The sequence below is a fragment of the Crocuta crocuta genome, unplaced genomic scaffold (assembly GCF_008692635.1).
Source record: "Crocuta crocuta isolate KB4526 unplaced genomic scaffold, BGI_CrCroc_1.0 scaffold290, whole genome shotgun sequence".
NCBI lineage: Eukaryota > Metazoa > Chordata > Mammalia > Carnivora > Hyaenidae > Crocuta > Crocuta crocuta.
In genome coordinates, this window is record NW_027527429.1 from 8084475 (window position 1) to 8101906 (window position 17432).

A 17432-nucleotide genomic window follows, 5' to 3' on the forward strand; every position below is an offset into this window, starting at 1 on the left:
AGAACCCCAGCCGAGCCTCCTTGGGTCATCTCCCTTCTTTCACTCCTGCCCCCTATAGTCCGTTCTCCATCTTGCAACCCGAATGAAAATAGAAGTTCACCCATTAAAATAAGTCAAACTGAGTCACTCCCCTGCTTCCAGGACTCTCCCAGCTCAGGCTGAGAGAAAATCCCAAACCCTTGCCTACAAACCTCCCACAGTTGGGCCTCTGGTTGTCCTCTGACGTCCCGTCCCACCAGCAGATTCTATACTCCAGCCTGGGGCCCCGGAAATTCCTTGGCAGGTGAGGAAGGGGCAGGTGACCAGGGAGACCAGTACCCAGGGTGAGATGGGAGGGCCAGGATGGGGCAGCGACGGGAAGGCACTTTCTGCTTCTGTCTACTCCTATGAGGCTCATGCCTCCTGCACCCACATTCTCTTCCTTCTCAAGTCACTGTCCCCGCCGGCCAATTGTAGAGAGACTGGCCCCCGGCCTTCTGCTCCAGCCATAACTTGACTGATGGGAGATGTCAGAGTCCATGGGACTGACCCAGTCAAACACCAGCTTCAAAATTCCAGGAGTTCCTTTTAATGCCGATGGCCTTCGCTCCTGTGTGCTCTGCTGTCCGTCCCAGGGCTTCAGAGAGGACGGGTCCCCAGCCCTTGCACCCCTCTTCAGAAACCTCCCACTCCAACATTCCACCTGTTCACTGATGTGCTTTCTGATCAAGGTTTTGTGAGACACCCGCGGGCCCCTGACATTGCTATTCTCTCCAGGCCAATCGGCAGCCTTCTCCTCATTCGTGCCTTTCCCTGTTCAGCTGGTGGGTGGTAACCAGGGGCTCCCAGAGTTGGCTGATCATGAGTCAGCGGGGAGCTCTCTGAGCTCAGATTAGGGCCCCATGTCAGATGTGTGATGCCACAGGCCTCTTAGATGCCTGGACTGACCGCTCGATCCATCCTGAAGCCTCCCCCGCCCCGCCCCCCACGCCTTCTGGTTCCCATGGCACTACATTCTCCTGGTTCTCCCCAAGCCTCTCTGACTGGTCACTTTCTGTCCTCAGGGGCCCCTCTTCTTGCTCCCACTCCTGACATGCTGCTCGGGCCCTCTGTCCGCAGCCCCTCACTCTCTCTCTCTCCAGCCTCTGCTCTGATGGTTTCAGCCATCAGCTGTGTGCTGATGACTTCCAAACTTGCCACAATCTTCCCTTCTACTAGGTAAGGCACACGGAAATTAAGAAGCTGGACAGGTGGGTGATGTCTGCTGAGGCGGGCACACCTTTGGATGTTAAGAAGGCTGACATGTGCCCTCCTGTTATATCCTGATCTCTCCTCTGTTCACTGACAGCCTTGTCTGTGACAGGTAGCTGGGGCCACAGTGCAGCTCAGGGACGCTGGGAGCAAACTGGCCAACACGGGACGTTAATAAACACAGGATCGTAACAGACCAAACCACGCGGTCACGTGTCATTGCAAAGGCTAATGCATCAATGGTCCGTGTCTACTTCTCCCCCACCGCGTCACGTGGTACTCACTCCCAAGTACTCCGTGGTCAGAAGCTTCTCGCCTGAGAGCTCTCCAAGCTGGGGCTGGATCAGCTCGTCTTTGTCCAGATCAGCTTCCATAGTGTCATGGTCCTCCTGTTTCAAAGGACACTTGGGGTCAGTGCTCTGGGTCCCCTGCCGCACATCCCCAGAGGGCTGGTTCCCCAGGGGGACCCCCCACCATGGAACGAGGTGGCATTTGCCCAACCACAGCAATGGACGGGTTTGCAACAAACGGCTTCAGGAGCAGTTTGTCGTCTGCTCATAACCTCTCGGTGAAGATGTAAGGGAAAATACCAGACCCCCCCTTTAGGAAGCTGGGCACCTAGCAAACACCTCCACGGCTACAGGTGTGAAGAGGTTCAGTAAGACACTTAACGGTCTCCCACCATCACAGCTGTCAGCATTTCTCTGTGAGGTCAAGGTACCATACGAACCGCCAGGCCAGTCTGCCAATAACTATTAAGCATCTTCACACGCACAGGCCTTCAGCAACGGGACACGATAGGCTTGTTCTTCTCAACCAGTGTACAGTCAGTAAGTCAGAAGACTCATCAAAGAGAGAAGAGCTGCTTTGCTTTTGGGAAGATGGAGTGGCTATACTTCTCCCTATTCCTCCCACTAAATACAACCTCCAAGCACTGGACGTTATATATATAAGAGACGTAAGAGACCCTGAAAGACAGAGAGAAGGAGGCCGACTGGCTGGGTGCCCGCAGACACAAGGAGTGAAAGGTGCAGAGTTCCGGGCGTTCCTTTGTTCCTTACAGATTCCATGCGTTGAGCTGAAGAAGCCAGCAGTCCAGCAACGTGAGAGGTGAAGACAAAAAGTCCCCCCAAAGCCCACTCCTCTAGCTGAAGGAACAGGAAGGGAGAGCCTAGCATGACATTAGTTTTAGAAAATAACCAAACACCACAGAAAATACAGTGGACCCATCCCAACCACACCTGCAAGGGCCTCTGGGAGCCCAGGCTTCTGCCCTCAATGGGCTGTCATCAGGCACCCCACATCCCCAGCTGGGGTGATATGAGAGAAGAGCCCGTAGGAAAGGGGAATTTCATCCCCGCTGGGCGGTAATGGGGGTCCCCCATCCCCAGGTGAGAGTGGAGACCATGTGGAGAGCGCGTCTTCCACGTGGGAGTCACGAGACACTCCCTCTCCATGCTCTGATGGTGTCAGAGGAGGCCTGGTGGGGACGCAAGGCTGCCACCACTGCCCACATGTTTCTGTGGTGTCAGGGGAGGCTCTGTGGGCAGTGTAATGAGGTGCCCCTTCCTGTTCTGGCTAGAGAGATACTACTAGTAGAGGCCGAGCAGGGATCCAGAATTCCCACCCCTGTCTTGCAGTAACAAGGAGCCTCCTTCCATCCCCCCACCACCCCTGGGTGTCAGCAGAGATTGAGTGTAAATCCCGGACCTCTACTCATACCCAGCAGCAACGAGGAGGAGCTCCCACCCCTGCCAGAGCAGTATCAGAAGCAGCCAGCTAAAACGGGAGGTTTAAATTAGATCAAAAGTCTTATGCTACTCAGAATATCTGGGTTTAAATCAAAAATCACTCATTAAACCAGGAAACAGGAAGCTCTCTCAAACTGAACAAAAAGAGATAATCAATAGATGCCAATATCAAGACAACGGAGATGCTACTAGAATTATCTGACATAGATTTTAAAGCAGTTATCACAAAAATGCTCCAATGAGCAATTACATTCTTGAAACAAACGAAAAATTAGGAAATCTCAACAACATAGAAAAAGAACAAAATAAACTCAAAGCAAGCATGAGGCATGAGGAAGGAAATAATAAAGATAACCGATATCAATGAAAAAGAAGAGAGAATAACAAGGGAGAAAATGAGTCAAACAAGAAGCTGGTTCTTTGAAAAGATTAATAACATTATCAAGTCTCTAGCAAGACCAGCATAGAAAAACAAAGAAGGCACAAATTACCAATGTCAGGAATGAAATGGAGATATTACTACAGATCCTTCAGGTATCACAGGATAAGAGATCACTAGTAGTAACTCCACACACACAGGATTGACACCATAGATTAAAAACACAGTCACAATGGGGCGCCTGGGTGGCTTAGTCGGTTAAGCGTCCGACTTTCGCTCAGGTCATGATCTCGCGGTTCGTGGGTTCGAGCCCCGCGTCGGGCTCTGTGCTGACTGCCAGCTCAGAGCCTGGAGCCTGTTTCTGAGTCTGTATCTCCCTCTCTCTCTGACCCTCCCCTGCTCATGCTGTCTCTCTCTCTCTCCTAGAAATAAATAAAAATATTTTAAAAACAAAACAAAACAAAAAAAACACAGTCACAAGCCTCTCAATATGAAATTTTGATATGATTTTAAGATAACTTCAAAAGTCCTATTACTATTAAGGAGATTGCTTCATAGTTTAAAAGTTTCCCTGAAAGAAATCTTTAGGCCTACATGGTCCTGTTGGAGAATTGTCTCAAACTTTTAAAAAAGTACCACCAATTCTATATGTCTTCAAAACAAGACAGGAAGGAATACTTCTTAATTCATTTTATGAAGGTTTATGTTACCAAAACCAGACAAAGACAGCACCATATAAAGAAAAATACAGACAAATGTCCTTCATGAATAACAATGCAAAAAATCCTTATCAATCAAGTTAAAAGAAAGGTACAAAAATCCTGAGCAAAATCTTAACAAGTAGAATGGAGCAACAGATTAATTATGTTAAAAGAATTATATAGCATGCCCTCGTGGGGCTGGTTCCAGCAGAGCAAATCTGGTTCAATATTTAAAATTTAAACATTGTAATCCATAATATTAAATACAAAAAAATATTAAATTGTAATCATATTAATGGATAAAAAAAAAGCATGAAAAAACTCAACAACATGACAAAAATCCTCAGAAAAACAGGAAAAGAGGGGTACTCGATAAAGAGCATATAGCTAACATTACACTTAATGACCAAAGACTGGATGTGTCCCCTTTAAGACTGGGAACAAGGCAAGGATTCCTGCTTCCACCGTTCTTATTCAGTATAGTGCCCGAAGTTCTAGCCAGAGCAATAAGGCAAGAAAAAAAAAAAAGAGGAAATAAGCATATAGATCAGAGAGGAAGAATTAGAACTGCCTCTATTTGCTCCTCCCCTGATCACTCTCTCTCTCAAAATAAACAAATGAACATTAAAAAAGAAAAAGAACTGTCTCTATTTGCAGACACTATGACTGCAAATCATATGTAGAAAATCCCACGGAATGAATCCTTCAAAAATCCTAGACTAGTGAGTGAGTTCAGCAAGGTCACAGGATACAAGATAAATATGCAAAAATCAATTTCTATATACTAGTGATGAACTTAATATTAAGACACCGAAATTAAAGATACAGTATCATTTATAATTCACAAAAAATAAAAATAAAAATTCTTAGGTGTAAATCTAGCAAAACATGTATGGGACTTGTAGGCTGAGAACTATCAAATGCTAATGAAAGAAACTGAAGATCTAAATAAATGAAAAGACCTACCTTGTTAATGAATTGGAAGACTCAACACAATTGTCAGTTCTGTCCAAATTGATATATGAATTTAATGTAATTTCTATCAAAATCCCAGAAAGACTGTTCTGCAGATATACAGAAAATTATTCTAAAATTTATGTAGAAAGGGAAAAAGGACTAGAATAGTTAAGAAAATTTTGAAAAATAAGAATAAGTTGGGAAGAATCAGTATGCCCAGTTTCAAGACTTACTATATAGCTACAGGTTTCAAGACTATGTGGTAGTGCCTGAGGGACAGACATACAGATCAACAGAACAGAGAACCTCAAAACAGATGCACACAAACATGTCCCACCGATTTGTGAAAAATGTTTATATATTTTTTGAGAGTGAGAGGGAGAGAGTGTGCGAACAGGGGAGGGGCAAAGAGAGACAGGGAGACAGAGAATCTCGAGCAGGCTCTGCAGAGTCAGATGCAGGGCTCAAACTCACAAACCATGAGATCATGGCCTGAGTCAAAAATCAAGAGTCAGATGCTTACCTGACTGAGCCACCCAGGTGCCCCGGCCCCTGCCCAACTGATTGTTGACAAAGGTGCAAAAGCAGTTCAATGGAGGAACAGCTGTCTTTTTAATAAATGGCGCTGAAGCAGGTGGCATGTATAGGAAAAAAATGGACTTCAATCGAACTCTCATGCCTTATCTAAAAGTTATTTCAAAATGGATCATGGACTCAAATGTAATACTATCCAACTGTTAGAATAAAAAAAAACAAACAAACAAAAAACCAGGGGAAAACCTCAAAGATCCATGAGTCAAAGAGTTCTTATACTTGACACCAAAAGCCCATTCTATAAAAGGAAACATTTGATTGACTGGATTTAACTGAAAATGGAAAATCTTTTGCTGCAAGACCCTGTGAAGAGGATAAAAAGCTATAGACTGAGAGGAAAGATTTAGAACCACATATCTGACAAAGGACTAGTATCTAATTATAGAACATACCAAAAACTCTCAACACTCAACATAAAAAACCTAAACAATCCAGTTAGAAAATGGGCAAAAGGGGGTGCCTGGGTGGCTCAGTAGGTTAAGCGTCTGACTCTTGATTTTGGCTCAGGTCATGATCTCACGGTTTGTGGGTTTGAGCCCTGCTTTGGGCTCTGCGCTAAGAGCGCGGAGCCTGCTTGGGATTCTCTCTCCATCGCTCTGCCCCTCCCCTGCTCTCTCTCTTTTTCAAAATAAATAAACTTAAAAAAAACAAAAAAAGAAATGGTGGAGAGGATGCAGAGAAACTGGATCCCTCTCACACTGCTGGTGGGAACACAAAACTGGTCCAGACACTCTGGAAAACAGTCTGGCAATTTCTTCATAGGCTGAACCTGCAACTACATCCAACCGAGCAATTATATCTTGGGCATTTGTCCCAGAGAAAGGGAAACTTATGGTCACACAAAGCTCTGCACATGAATGTGCATAACAGCTTTCTTGTAATAACTCAAAACAGAGAAGGACAGATGTCCCTCCCTAGGAGGATGGGGAGACGGACTGTGGCACACCCACACCAGGAATTACTTATACACACAAACCTGGATGAATCTCCAGGGAGTTTGTGAAACAAGCCATTCCTCGTGGTTCTAAACCATATGACTCCATCTACATGACATTCTCAAAATGACAAAACTGTGGGACTGGAGAACAGGTTACTGGCCGCCAGGGGTCACGGAGGAAAGGGGGTGGGAGGGAAGGAGGGGTGTCTGTAAAAGGGATCCTGGTGGTCTTGGAGGTCCTCTGGGTCTTGAGGGTCTCAGTGGTGAAACCCTGGCTGTGATATTATACTACGGTTTTCCAAGATGCTAGCACTTGCTGGAACTGGTAATGGGAGGCGGACCTGCAATGTCCTAAAGAAAGAATGTGTCGACGAAGGGGGCTGGGTGGCGATGGAAGCGAGAAAGGGGAGGATGCGGCCCTGAGGAAGCTGGCAGTCCGAGAGCTGGTCCAGCCTTGGGGCGTAGGGATGCCCTGGGTCTGGTGACGCCGGTCCCTGAGATCATCGAATCAACCCTTCCCCCGATTCCTTGCCTACTCAACAACCTGCAGTTCGGCTCCTCTAAACTTGCCAGCAAGGAGAAAGAGCATTCTATTCTATTCTGCAAGCATGTGCACCTGGTCCTTATTCTCCAACCAATTTCTGGTCATTCTGGGTGCCCCGGTCTTTTGTGAATTTGATTGATCTGAGTCAGTTTTCAAGGGATCTGAAGGCTCACCCTCCTGCGAGGGCTGCCTCCAGGCAGGGCTGTTGTTGGGGACAGGCCATCTCTCTAAGTTCCGTTTGGCACACAGATGGACAGTGCCATCTGCCATCACTAGATAATGTCACCTAGGGCAGGCTGTCTTAAGAAAAGGGGTTTAGACTATTCTAGGTGGTCCCCGAAGACACAGAGCCTTCTCTATCAGTCAGCACTGTCTTACTCGTGGCCTGGGCAGTTGATCACTCCCCCGCCCTCCGCCAGCTCACATACGACGGCATCTATGTGATGCCCTCGTATGGCAGCACCATTGAGGAATCCAACTTGCATTTATGTCCATTCCACTTTACATCTTAAGCTCTCACGGAGAATGTCTGGATTACTTTTACTCACCCATTTTTGTCTGTTGTGGACCCTAAGCCTGAGAGAAGTGACCAGGCCACCGTGACCGGAGGCCAGGAATCTAGACTTTAAGCTGGGGCAGCCTCTTTCTGCCCAGATCTTTTGGACTCGGCCATGTGAGGCCCTGCAGAGAAGCCCGTTTCTGAGGAGGCTGGGGCTGGATCACCTGGGGCTTCTGAGGCCCAAGGGTCCCCACGCCTGGCTGAGATGGAGTCCCACAGGGCAGAGAGCGAAAGGCAGGGGCGCAGCAGCTTTCTGGAGCCCTGGGTCTCAGCCCTCTCCTTCCTGTCCCGGCTAATCGCAAACAGAGAATACGCTCCTGTCTTCCCCAGAACACCAGCTTCTCGGGCAATCTCAGCCTCAGTCCGGACTCCTTCTCCACAGGGGGGGCACCTACCTCCTCCTCCCGCTGCCTTGCCTGGGTCGGCACCTCAGCCCAGTGCTAGTGTACCCGCTATCCTGAAATTCCACTCGGGGTCCTTAAAGGTAATGCTACCTGCGAGGCCCTGCCTGAGGTCAGCTCTGGGACAGCGAGGTGAGAGTCACAGTGCCGCCGTGGCTTAGAGCTTGGTCTACTAAGATGCCAACATCTTAGCGATCGACTAGTGTGTACATTATAGGATTATTTTAGGAAAATGGCTGTTCTCTGTGAACAAAAGCAGCAGGCTCTGTGGTCAGGGTTGAGTGACAAGGGAGGTCTGGGCAGCGGAGTAGTATTTCATCCCGTTTCCAGGGACCAAAGCCTTGCAGGCACTGGCTGGAAATGGGCATATGAATCACAGTTTCACGGAGGTACAGGTGATCCACCAGTTCCCTGCAGGGGTGGAATGTGAAACGTTAGGAAACAACACAAACGTCCACATTCCATTTCGATGAAAGGATTAGTGGTCGGGGCTAACCTCAGCCAGTGCAAGCAAGGGTGTTTCTTTTCCCTGGACAGCAAGTACCTGTGTAAGACACTCCCTTGCCAACCAACCTACACACACACACACACACACACACACAAATGAGCACATACACTCTCAACACAAGTTAAACTTGCTAGTAAGAGAGTCACTGAAATATTTATTCAGTTTTCTTTTTTTAGTTAAAACAAGTTGAAGCTGTTTTTGCTGTTGTTTAATTACAACTACTTAAAATTTTTTTTTAATGTTTTATTTATTTTTGAGAGAGAGAGAGAGAGCGTGAGCAGGGGAGGGTCAGAGAGAGAGGGAGACACAGAATCTGAAACTGGCTCCAGGCTCTGAGCTGGCTGTTAGCACAAAGCCCGATGTGGGGCTTGAACCCATGAACCGCGAGATCATGACCTGAGCTGAAGTCAGATGCATAACTGACTGAGCCACCCAGATGCCCCAATTACAACTATTTATAGTAAAATTCATTAATAATTGATAGCCCCCCCAACCTCTAGAAACATAGGGCAATTCCTCCATTTGGTCTCTAATATATAAAACAGCTCAATGGAAGTTAAATTGAACTGCAGTGTAATATGTGAGTACGGGGCCAGAGAAAGAAACTGGGCTCCGCGGCTGGCCTGGAGAATTTGTTTCCTCTGGCGGCATGTGGAAGAGACACGCCAAGAATATTAGGTTAATGTAAAATGCACAAAGGCAGGAAGATGGACATGGCAATCATTGCTAAGTTGATAGTTCTTGGTGAAGAAAGCGTTGTACTGAGGCTGTGAATTTGGAAAGACATGATTCTTGTCAGTGTGTCTCAGTTTCTCCATCTGTCGGGTGAGACCATCTTCTGGCCTCCTTGAAAATCACAACTTAATGGGGCGCCTGCGTGGCTCAGTCGGTTAAGCGTCCGACTTCGGCTCAGGTCATGATCTCACAGTCTGTGGGTTCAAGCCCAGCGCCGGGCTCTGTGCTGACAGCTCAGAGCCTGGAGCCAGCTTCAGATTCTGTGTCTCCCTCTCTCTCTCTGCCCCTCCCCTGCTCGCTTTCTGTCTCTGTCTCTCAAAATAAAATAAAGACATTAAAAAAAAATCACGACTTACTGACAGGACATTTCTTAAGTTCTCCAGTTTTGAAAGTCCGTATACTGTATAGACAGAGGCGAGTGGCGGCCACGGTTTTCCTAAGAAACACTGCCATCAGTGAAAAGGAAGCGGAGGCATGTCGGGACTTCTGAAATGTAAAGAGCGCCCGTAAAATGAGCCGGGCCAGTTGAGTCGGAAAATGCAAGTTAACAAAGAGAAGCAAAGGCTTAATTCAGTGCTATTCAATCCGTTTGCGGCAGCACTTGGGAAACTATGTGCAGAGGGAGATTTAGGCAGGCAGAGGAAAGCGCTAGATGCGGTGGGAAATGTAAGCAGAGAGCCTACCAGAAATGATGCTTGCTGATAGCGGGGCCCTTGCTCTACTTTCTCAGTGGGTGCCAAGTGGATTGAAACCACTGAGGATGTCGAAGAACTTTTTGAGACGGAGAAACCCAGGAGACGTTCCGTGATAATTAGAGTGTATGTGGGTCTACTGGGAGCGAAGCAACGACTTTCCATTAGTTTCCGCCACTTTAGATGGAAAGAGTTTTACTCTCTGCGCTCTGGTGTGAGCGGCTGGGTGCCCGGGGCCGGAAGGCACCCTGTGAAAACACAGCACCAGCCACACTGCTAACTTTTCCCAGCTGCTTGTGAATTCCAAATTAAACATATTTTGAAATCTACTTTGTGGACCAAGGAGCTGACGGATAAGGAAACGCTTCAAGAATAGATGCCTCATTAGGATGGGTTTTAAATACCATTGTTGGGAGGAATTTTACTAAAATTACGGGTCTTTATGTACTTGAGCAGAATGCATCAGATTACTAAAGGGGCAGCTCAGTGATAACTGATTACTTCCAGAAAATGAAGAATGCCTCATAAAAAAGGCACTTGAGCTGAGATGAATTTAGATGTTCTAATACGAAGCTTCCCCGTAGCAGCTCGGTGATCTTATGACACTACAAGATTCTTAACTGGAGGCTTTAGATACATAATACTCCAGACAAACCAGATTCTGAGCAATTGGCCTGAAAACAAAACTAAGGTTGACCACACTAAATGCATTTGAAAACTCAGATTCTTCCAGATATAATGTGGAGAGCAGAATGTATTCAAGTGGTTTTACGTATGACAAGTGAAAGTATCAAGTGTGTTTTCCACTTGAAATAATTACAAGACTTCTACCAGCAGTTTAAATTTGAGACACCTTCTCAGAACACTGAATTGTAAATCTCACTCTTTGTGAAAATGAGGGAAAATCACTCCATGTGGGAGAGAAAGGGTGGATCGAGGTAAGCGGGCGGGCAGCGTAATGAACATATTTCCCCTAGTGGCACGGACACTTTCCATTTCTGTGCTCTGAGTGTGTGCCCAGGACTGCAGATGCAGGTAGGTCCTGGATCCTGGAGGACTCATCGTGATGTTGAGAAGTGGTTCTAGACAGCAACTTCCTCATTCACAGACTGTATCCTGGGGTGATGACAGCTGGTCTAACCACCAGGTCAGTTCATAACAAACCACATGATAGATAGAAACCAGAGAAAACCCAACACCCTTTACTTCCCTGATTTATTTATTTATTTATTTATTTATTTATTTATTTATTTATTTATTTGAGAGAGGGAGGGGAGGGACAGAGAGAAAGAATCCCAAGCAGGCTCTGCATTGTTAGCACAGAGCCCAACGCAGAGCCTGATCTCACAAACAATGAGATCATGACCTGAGCCGAAACCAATTGAATCGGTTGAATTGGATGTTCAACCGACTGAGCCACCGGGTGCCCCTCCCTGACTCTTTTAATCCATTGCTTTAGCTGCTCAAGTTGCTTGCTTAAACTTTTTCTGAAGTCTAAGTCAAAACGGCAAGATATATGGAGAAGGGGGCATAGTTGTTCTGTGAAAAGCGAGCTTATTCCGATATGGAGAACACCGCATCAGCAAAGGCTTGGAGGCTTCATAGGGCTGGAAGTCAAATACCGGAGCCAACGAACGGCAGAGCAGGGGCCGGAGACCCATGCCTTACACAGACAGGTGGACTCGGGTAACCTGAACTGTAGTCCCTTCTAAACAGGGGTCCCATGAGTATGCTCAGGAGGTGGGGGGCTCAGGGGAGCAAGAGACCCCAGACCAAGCCTGGGTGTGCCACCGAATGGGAGTGAGCAAGGGTAGGGCTCGCCAACAAGAAACCCCCACCCCAGAAGTGGAAACCACGCCCCTGACATAACGAAGGTGTTTTCTTATGTGTCAGCAAGAATGTCATAAGGAAAAAACTATTATTCAATAAACCACATATGTTCTGAACATTAGGTAAACCTTGAAGTCCTCATAGAATCTAGGCGAAGGAGATTAGACAAGTAAGACTCTGTCAGTGTTTCTAAAGTCCCCAGAGTGAGGTGGGGACAGAGGGCAAGGTAGGAATCTGATTTCATTCGGTTTTTCAGGAAAAGTCTCACAGGCCCGCTGTTGCTGGAAGTCTGCACTGGCAACAGGCTCCTTCCCCTCTGTTGACGCACGAGGGTGCCCACCTTCTCTTCTTGTTCTCCACCCCAGCTCCACCCTGGCCACCCGCTCACCGGCCTCAGTGCCAGCTCTGGCCGGGCTACACATGATGAGCCCTTGCTCTGGAAGACTCTGCACTGCTCCAATCCAGCCTGCTCTGGATTACGATGTTAATGTTAAAACCAGCTAACATGCGTCCAGTCTGTGCTAGTGTTTTACAGGGATTATGTCATGTGATCCTTGCAACCAGCTGAAGAAATGGGTATTTATATTCCTCCTTTATAGATGAGGGCACTGAGGCCTAGAGAGGTTAACCAACTAGCCCACGGCCACATAATTGGTAAGTGATGGGGCAGGACTCAAACCCACGCAGTCTGATTCTTGAACCACTTTCTCCATATTCAGATTTAGCCAATCGCTGTCCCATAGTCAGTAAGCACCTGTCATTTCCTAGGGTCTCTGGGAGAGTACGGAGAGGCTTCTGTGCCTGGCCCCACCCATTCCCTGTCACCTTGGACGTGGAATGAAGATATGGGCAGCACACAAGACACGAGATAAGAATCTGACCCAAGACCCCAGTGAGCTGCAACAATAAAGTGACCTGCCAAGGAGATATCTATCAGAGAGCAAGACAGGGTCCTAGCCTGGCTTTACCACCACCCCCACCCAGCTTTTCTGGGTTAGATTTACTCTGCATGACTCCAGAAGGAGGAGAAAGTGGGTACTGTCTGGACAGAAAGGAAGAAAAGGGAACTATCATTTTTGTGTGTCCATTATGTGCCACAGATGAACTCATTGTTTATCTTTATTTTTATAGATGAAGAAATAAGCCTAGTAGTGAAAGAAAAGATAAAAGTAGACTGGGGTTTCAGTGAGTAGAGCTTTGAATGCCACTGTTAGCACTTTATTAGGTAATGGGGAATGCAGAAATAGTTTTTTTTTTAAGATTTTATTAATTTTTGTGAAGTTTATTTATTGAGAGATAGAGAGAAAAAAAGAGAGCAGTGTGCATGTGTGGGAGAGGGGCAGAGAGAGGGGCAGAAAGAGAGAATCCCAAGCAGGCTCCATGTGGACAGCAGGGCTTGAACCCACAAACACTGAGATCATGACCTGAGCCAAATTCAAGAGTTGGACACTTAACCAAATGGGTCACCCAGGCACCCCAAGATTTTATTTTTTTAAAGTCATCTTTAGGGGTGCCTGGGTGGCTTAGTCAGTTAAGCGTCCGATTTTGGCTCAGGTCATGATCTCGCAGTTTGTGGGTTCAAGCCCCACGAAGGGCTCTGTGCTGACAGCTAGCTCAGAGCCTGGAGCCTGTTTCAGATTCTGTGTCTCCCTCTCTCTCTGACTCTCCCCTGCTCACGCTGTCTCTCTCTCTCTCTCTCTCTCTCTCAGAAATAAATAAAACATTAAAAAAAAAATAAAGTCATCTTTATACCCAACATGGGCCTCGAACTCACAACCTGGAGATCAAGGGTCACATGCTCCACCGTCCAAGCCAGCCGGGCACCCCCAGAAGTAATTTTTAAGAGGGAGCACGTAAATGTGTAAATGAGTTCAGCCACTCTGGAGAGCAGTATGGCAGGATCTGGTAAAGGTGAGACTCTCATACCCGGGGACGCAGCAAGCCAAGGCCTAGAGGAGCATTCGCACGTGCAAGGAAGCTCCTGGCTGCACCGTGGGAAACACAGGAGCAGCTGGCTGTCTCCCAGGAAAGAATAGATAAAAGCATCCAAGGGAATGCCAGGCAGCAGTTAAATGGATGAACCAGGCCACATGTATCGGTGTGGGTACATCTCTTAACACGTAACATTACATGGAAAAAACAAATTGGTAAATGATGCATAGAGGATGATGCCGTTTATGAAAAGTTAAAACCCATGAAACAACAGCATATTTGTTTACGGAAACATAACAATATTATAAAAGCACAGAATCCTCCGTGGAACTGTGAACCCAACTTCAGGACAGTGGTTGATTCTTGGGAGAAAGGGAGGGGGTAAGGGATGGGCCCACTGCTGTCTGTTGTATTATTTTCTGTACTTTCTGGAAAGATTAAAATGTTCCCCAATTTGAAATCAAGTGCTCGTGTCCCTGCCTGCCCCAAGCCCTGCTGTAGGGAGATGGTCTGGTGGCCACATGCAGGTCGGGGAAGAAAGAGATAGGGCTGAGCGATCAGAAGGGCACGGAGATGAGGCTTAAGCAAGGATGTGGAGCAGAAGAGGAAATGAACAGGAAGATGAAAGTGACTTCAGAATGATGAGCTACAGTTTCTGGAAGATGATGACAAGGTATGAGTGATAAGGACAATCGCAGGTCACTTAGCCGTTTAAGGAGCCTGGGCGACTGGACACGCCGGCCATTTGCTTCCCTCCTGGTTTGTTAGTGCTCACATGCGACTTAGATCATCTTACCGAGTATGCATCACATGGGTTAGACGCCGGCTTGAGCGCTGCTCTCGTCAGGGCAGCCAGCGACTGGCCCGCTTAGAGAAACTGACCCTTGTACATGGCAGTCAGGACCCCAACAAGCGGCTCTGCTTCTAAGATGGGTGATGTTTTTTTTTTTAAGCTGCAGTGCCTCCTCAGCCCAGAATTCAGTGCCTCAAAGCTCAGTTCAAGTACAGGAAAGCCCAGCCCCATCGATAACTTACTGAATTCACCTGGCAGTTTTATTTTTCATTCTGAAGCAGTAAATGGGCACCCTTTGCACTTAATGTGAGAGAAGTGATAATGTGACTTCTCATAAAATCTCTTCTAACAGTTTCCTTCCTCTCAGAATAAATTAAGCTTGCGTCCTTCTCAAGGCCCTTGGTGATCTGACCATTGCTACTTTCTCTGCCCCAAACCCTATTCTCTCCCTCTCTCCTTGTTCCTAGAACACCCAAGGATGCTTCTGTCTCAGGACCTTGACATTTGCTGCTCCTACGGTCATGGGGCCTGCTCCCTCATGCCTTTCCCACTTGACTGTCCTTCAAGGCCCTGTCATGTGACATATTAAAGCTCCAGCTGCTCATTTGTTTAAGGTCTGCTTTCTCCCGATAGAGTATCTATTTTGCTTACTGCTGTAAACCGGGGCCTAGAATAGTGCCTCCAGGTGTCTGGTAATAGGAGGTGAGTAGGTCAGGCAACCCCCTCCCCAGAAACCAAGTACAAAATGTGACAGATCCATTAAAAACCATCACTTCAGAACACTGGCAAATGACCAGGGGCAGGCAGCAACCTGAGAGGTGCTGGCTCACTGGGGAGGCTCTCTTGCAGCCGGCAAGCATGGCGTGTCTATGGTCCACTGGCCCGGGGGAGTTCCTGTCTATTTGGGGCAGTGAAAACCCAGTGCTTTACCAGCTGAAGGTGTGGACTTGGTACCACGTGGCAGAGCAGCCAGAAGCTAAAGGGGGGCATCTGGGAGCGAGGAAGCCACAGAAAGACTGAGATCAGACACAAATCTCCACACACCTCTGACTCCCTGCTAAGCTACAAATACAGGCAGAAGGCCCCAGGGGCAGGGGACAGTGAAAATTAAAGGTTTGGGGCAACTTGCAAATTTTCTGCACTTTTAAATGTGTTCCTCAACCTACACAGTTCAAGTGGCAGCAGGCGGAAATCTTCCCGACTTCAGGTGTGTAAGCATCATCTCTGACTGGCCGTCAGACTACGCAGGGAACCCTCCAGAGTGGGGACAGCGGCAGAGAGGCCACTGGTCGTAGACCACCAGGGAGAGAGACCGCACGGCCAGAGGCCAGGCAGGTTAACTGTTTACTAAAACAAACAGCACAACGATACTCAGGAGAACAAAACATAATCTGGAATCACCACAACATATTATCTAGATGCCTCGTTTTTAGCCAAGAGCATTACTAGACGTGGCGAAGAAACAGAAAAGTGTGGTCGGTTCTCAGAAAAATAAAGTAGCCAATAGAACTAACTTTGAGTAGGCTCAGATGCTGGACTTCTCGGACAAAGAATCTAAAGCAGCTATTATGAAAATGTTGAAAGAATTAAAAAAAAAACATGCTTAAGAGTTAAAGGCAAATATACTAAAAATGAGTGAAAAAACCCAGAAAATCTTGACTGGGAAATGGACCAAATGGGATTCTAGAAATGAAAAATACAGTAACTGAAATGGAAAACGCAGTGGACGGGCTCAGCATCGACGTGAGATGGTGGAAGAATCACTTAACTGGAAGACAGAGCGACAGAGGTACCCGGCTCAAAGAACAGAGAGAAAAAACACTGAAGAAAAATGAAGGAAGTCTCAGGGATCTGTCAGATAGTATCAAATATTCCAGTGGATGTGTAATTGGATTTCTAAAAGGAGAGGGGAGAAAGGGGCAGAAAAAAAATGCTTGAATAAATAATAGCTGAACACTCCCCAAATTTGGTGAAAGACCAAGATTTATAGACCCAAGAAGCTCAACGGACACTAACCAGGAGACGTACAGAGAAAACCACACCCTGGACACATCACAATCAAATTGCTGGGATCCAAAATTAAAAACAAAATCTCAAGGAGCAAGGGAAAAAGAACCCATCAGGTAGAGGGACACAGTGCAAAGTGTTACGATGAACAAAACAGTTGGCTTTTCCTCGGCAACACTGGAAGCCAGAAGACAAAGCGCTGGTGTGTTCAAAGCGACAGAGAAAAAAGCCTGTTGGCCACGAGACCTATATCCAGGGAAGTGAGCCCTCGGAGATGAAGGTGACGGAAAGACAACTCCAGATATTGAAAAACAGAATTTGCCATCCACGGGCCTAAATTACCAGAAATGCTCAAGGTAGTGCTTCCTGCGAAAGGGAACTAGTATCACATGGAAACTTCACACAGGAAGGAATGAAGAGCTGTGGAAATGGCAAACATGTGGGTGGAGACACAGATACATACTTTCCCCGAATTTCTTTAAAAGACGTGTGACTATTTAAAGCGAAGAGTTGTAATATCAGCTCAGTAACAAATATAGATGGAGTATATATGGCAACAGAGCACAAAAGAGGAACAGAAATGCAGCCATACTAGTGCGAAGTTCTCTTTTACCAGAAATAGATGAGTATTGATCAGAAGTAAACTGTGGTAAGTAAAATATGCACCCTATACTCCTAGAACCAAGTTAAAAGGAAGAAGGCAAATACAGTTAAAAAGCTAAGCAAGTCATTAAAATGGTATACTAAAAGATAGTTGTTTTCATTTAAATATTTTTTTAATATTTATTTATTTTTGAGAGTGAGACAGACAGAAGCATGAGCTGGGGCAGAGAGAGAGGGAGACACAGAATCCGAAGCAGGCTCCAGGGTTTGAGATGTCAG

General features: G+C 46.7%; 1 protein-coding gene across 7 annotated transcripts in view; it reads right to left on the minus strand.

Annotated features, from left to right (window-relative positions):
• The window catches only part of ARMC9 (armadillo repeat containing 9), a 146921-nt gene that overhangs the window by 33045 nt on the left and 96444 nt on the right, over positions 1–17432 (minus strand). For all 7 annotated transcript variants that reach the window (XM_077758062.1, XM_077758054.1, XM_077758033.1 and 4 more), the window contains one exon: positions 1515–1619. In XM_077758062.1, the coding sequence (XP_077614188.1) occupies positions 1515–1619 (105 nt within the window). The remainder of the gene's footprint in view (positions 1–1514; positions 1620–17432) is intronic.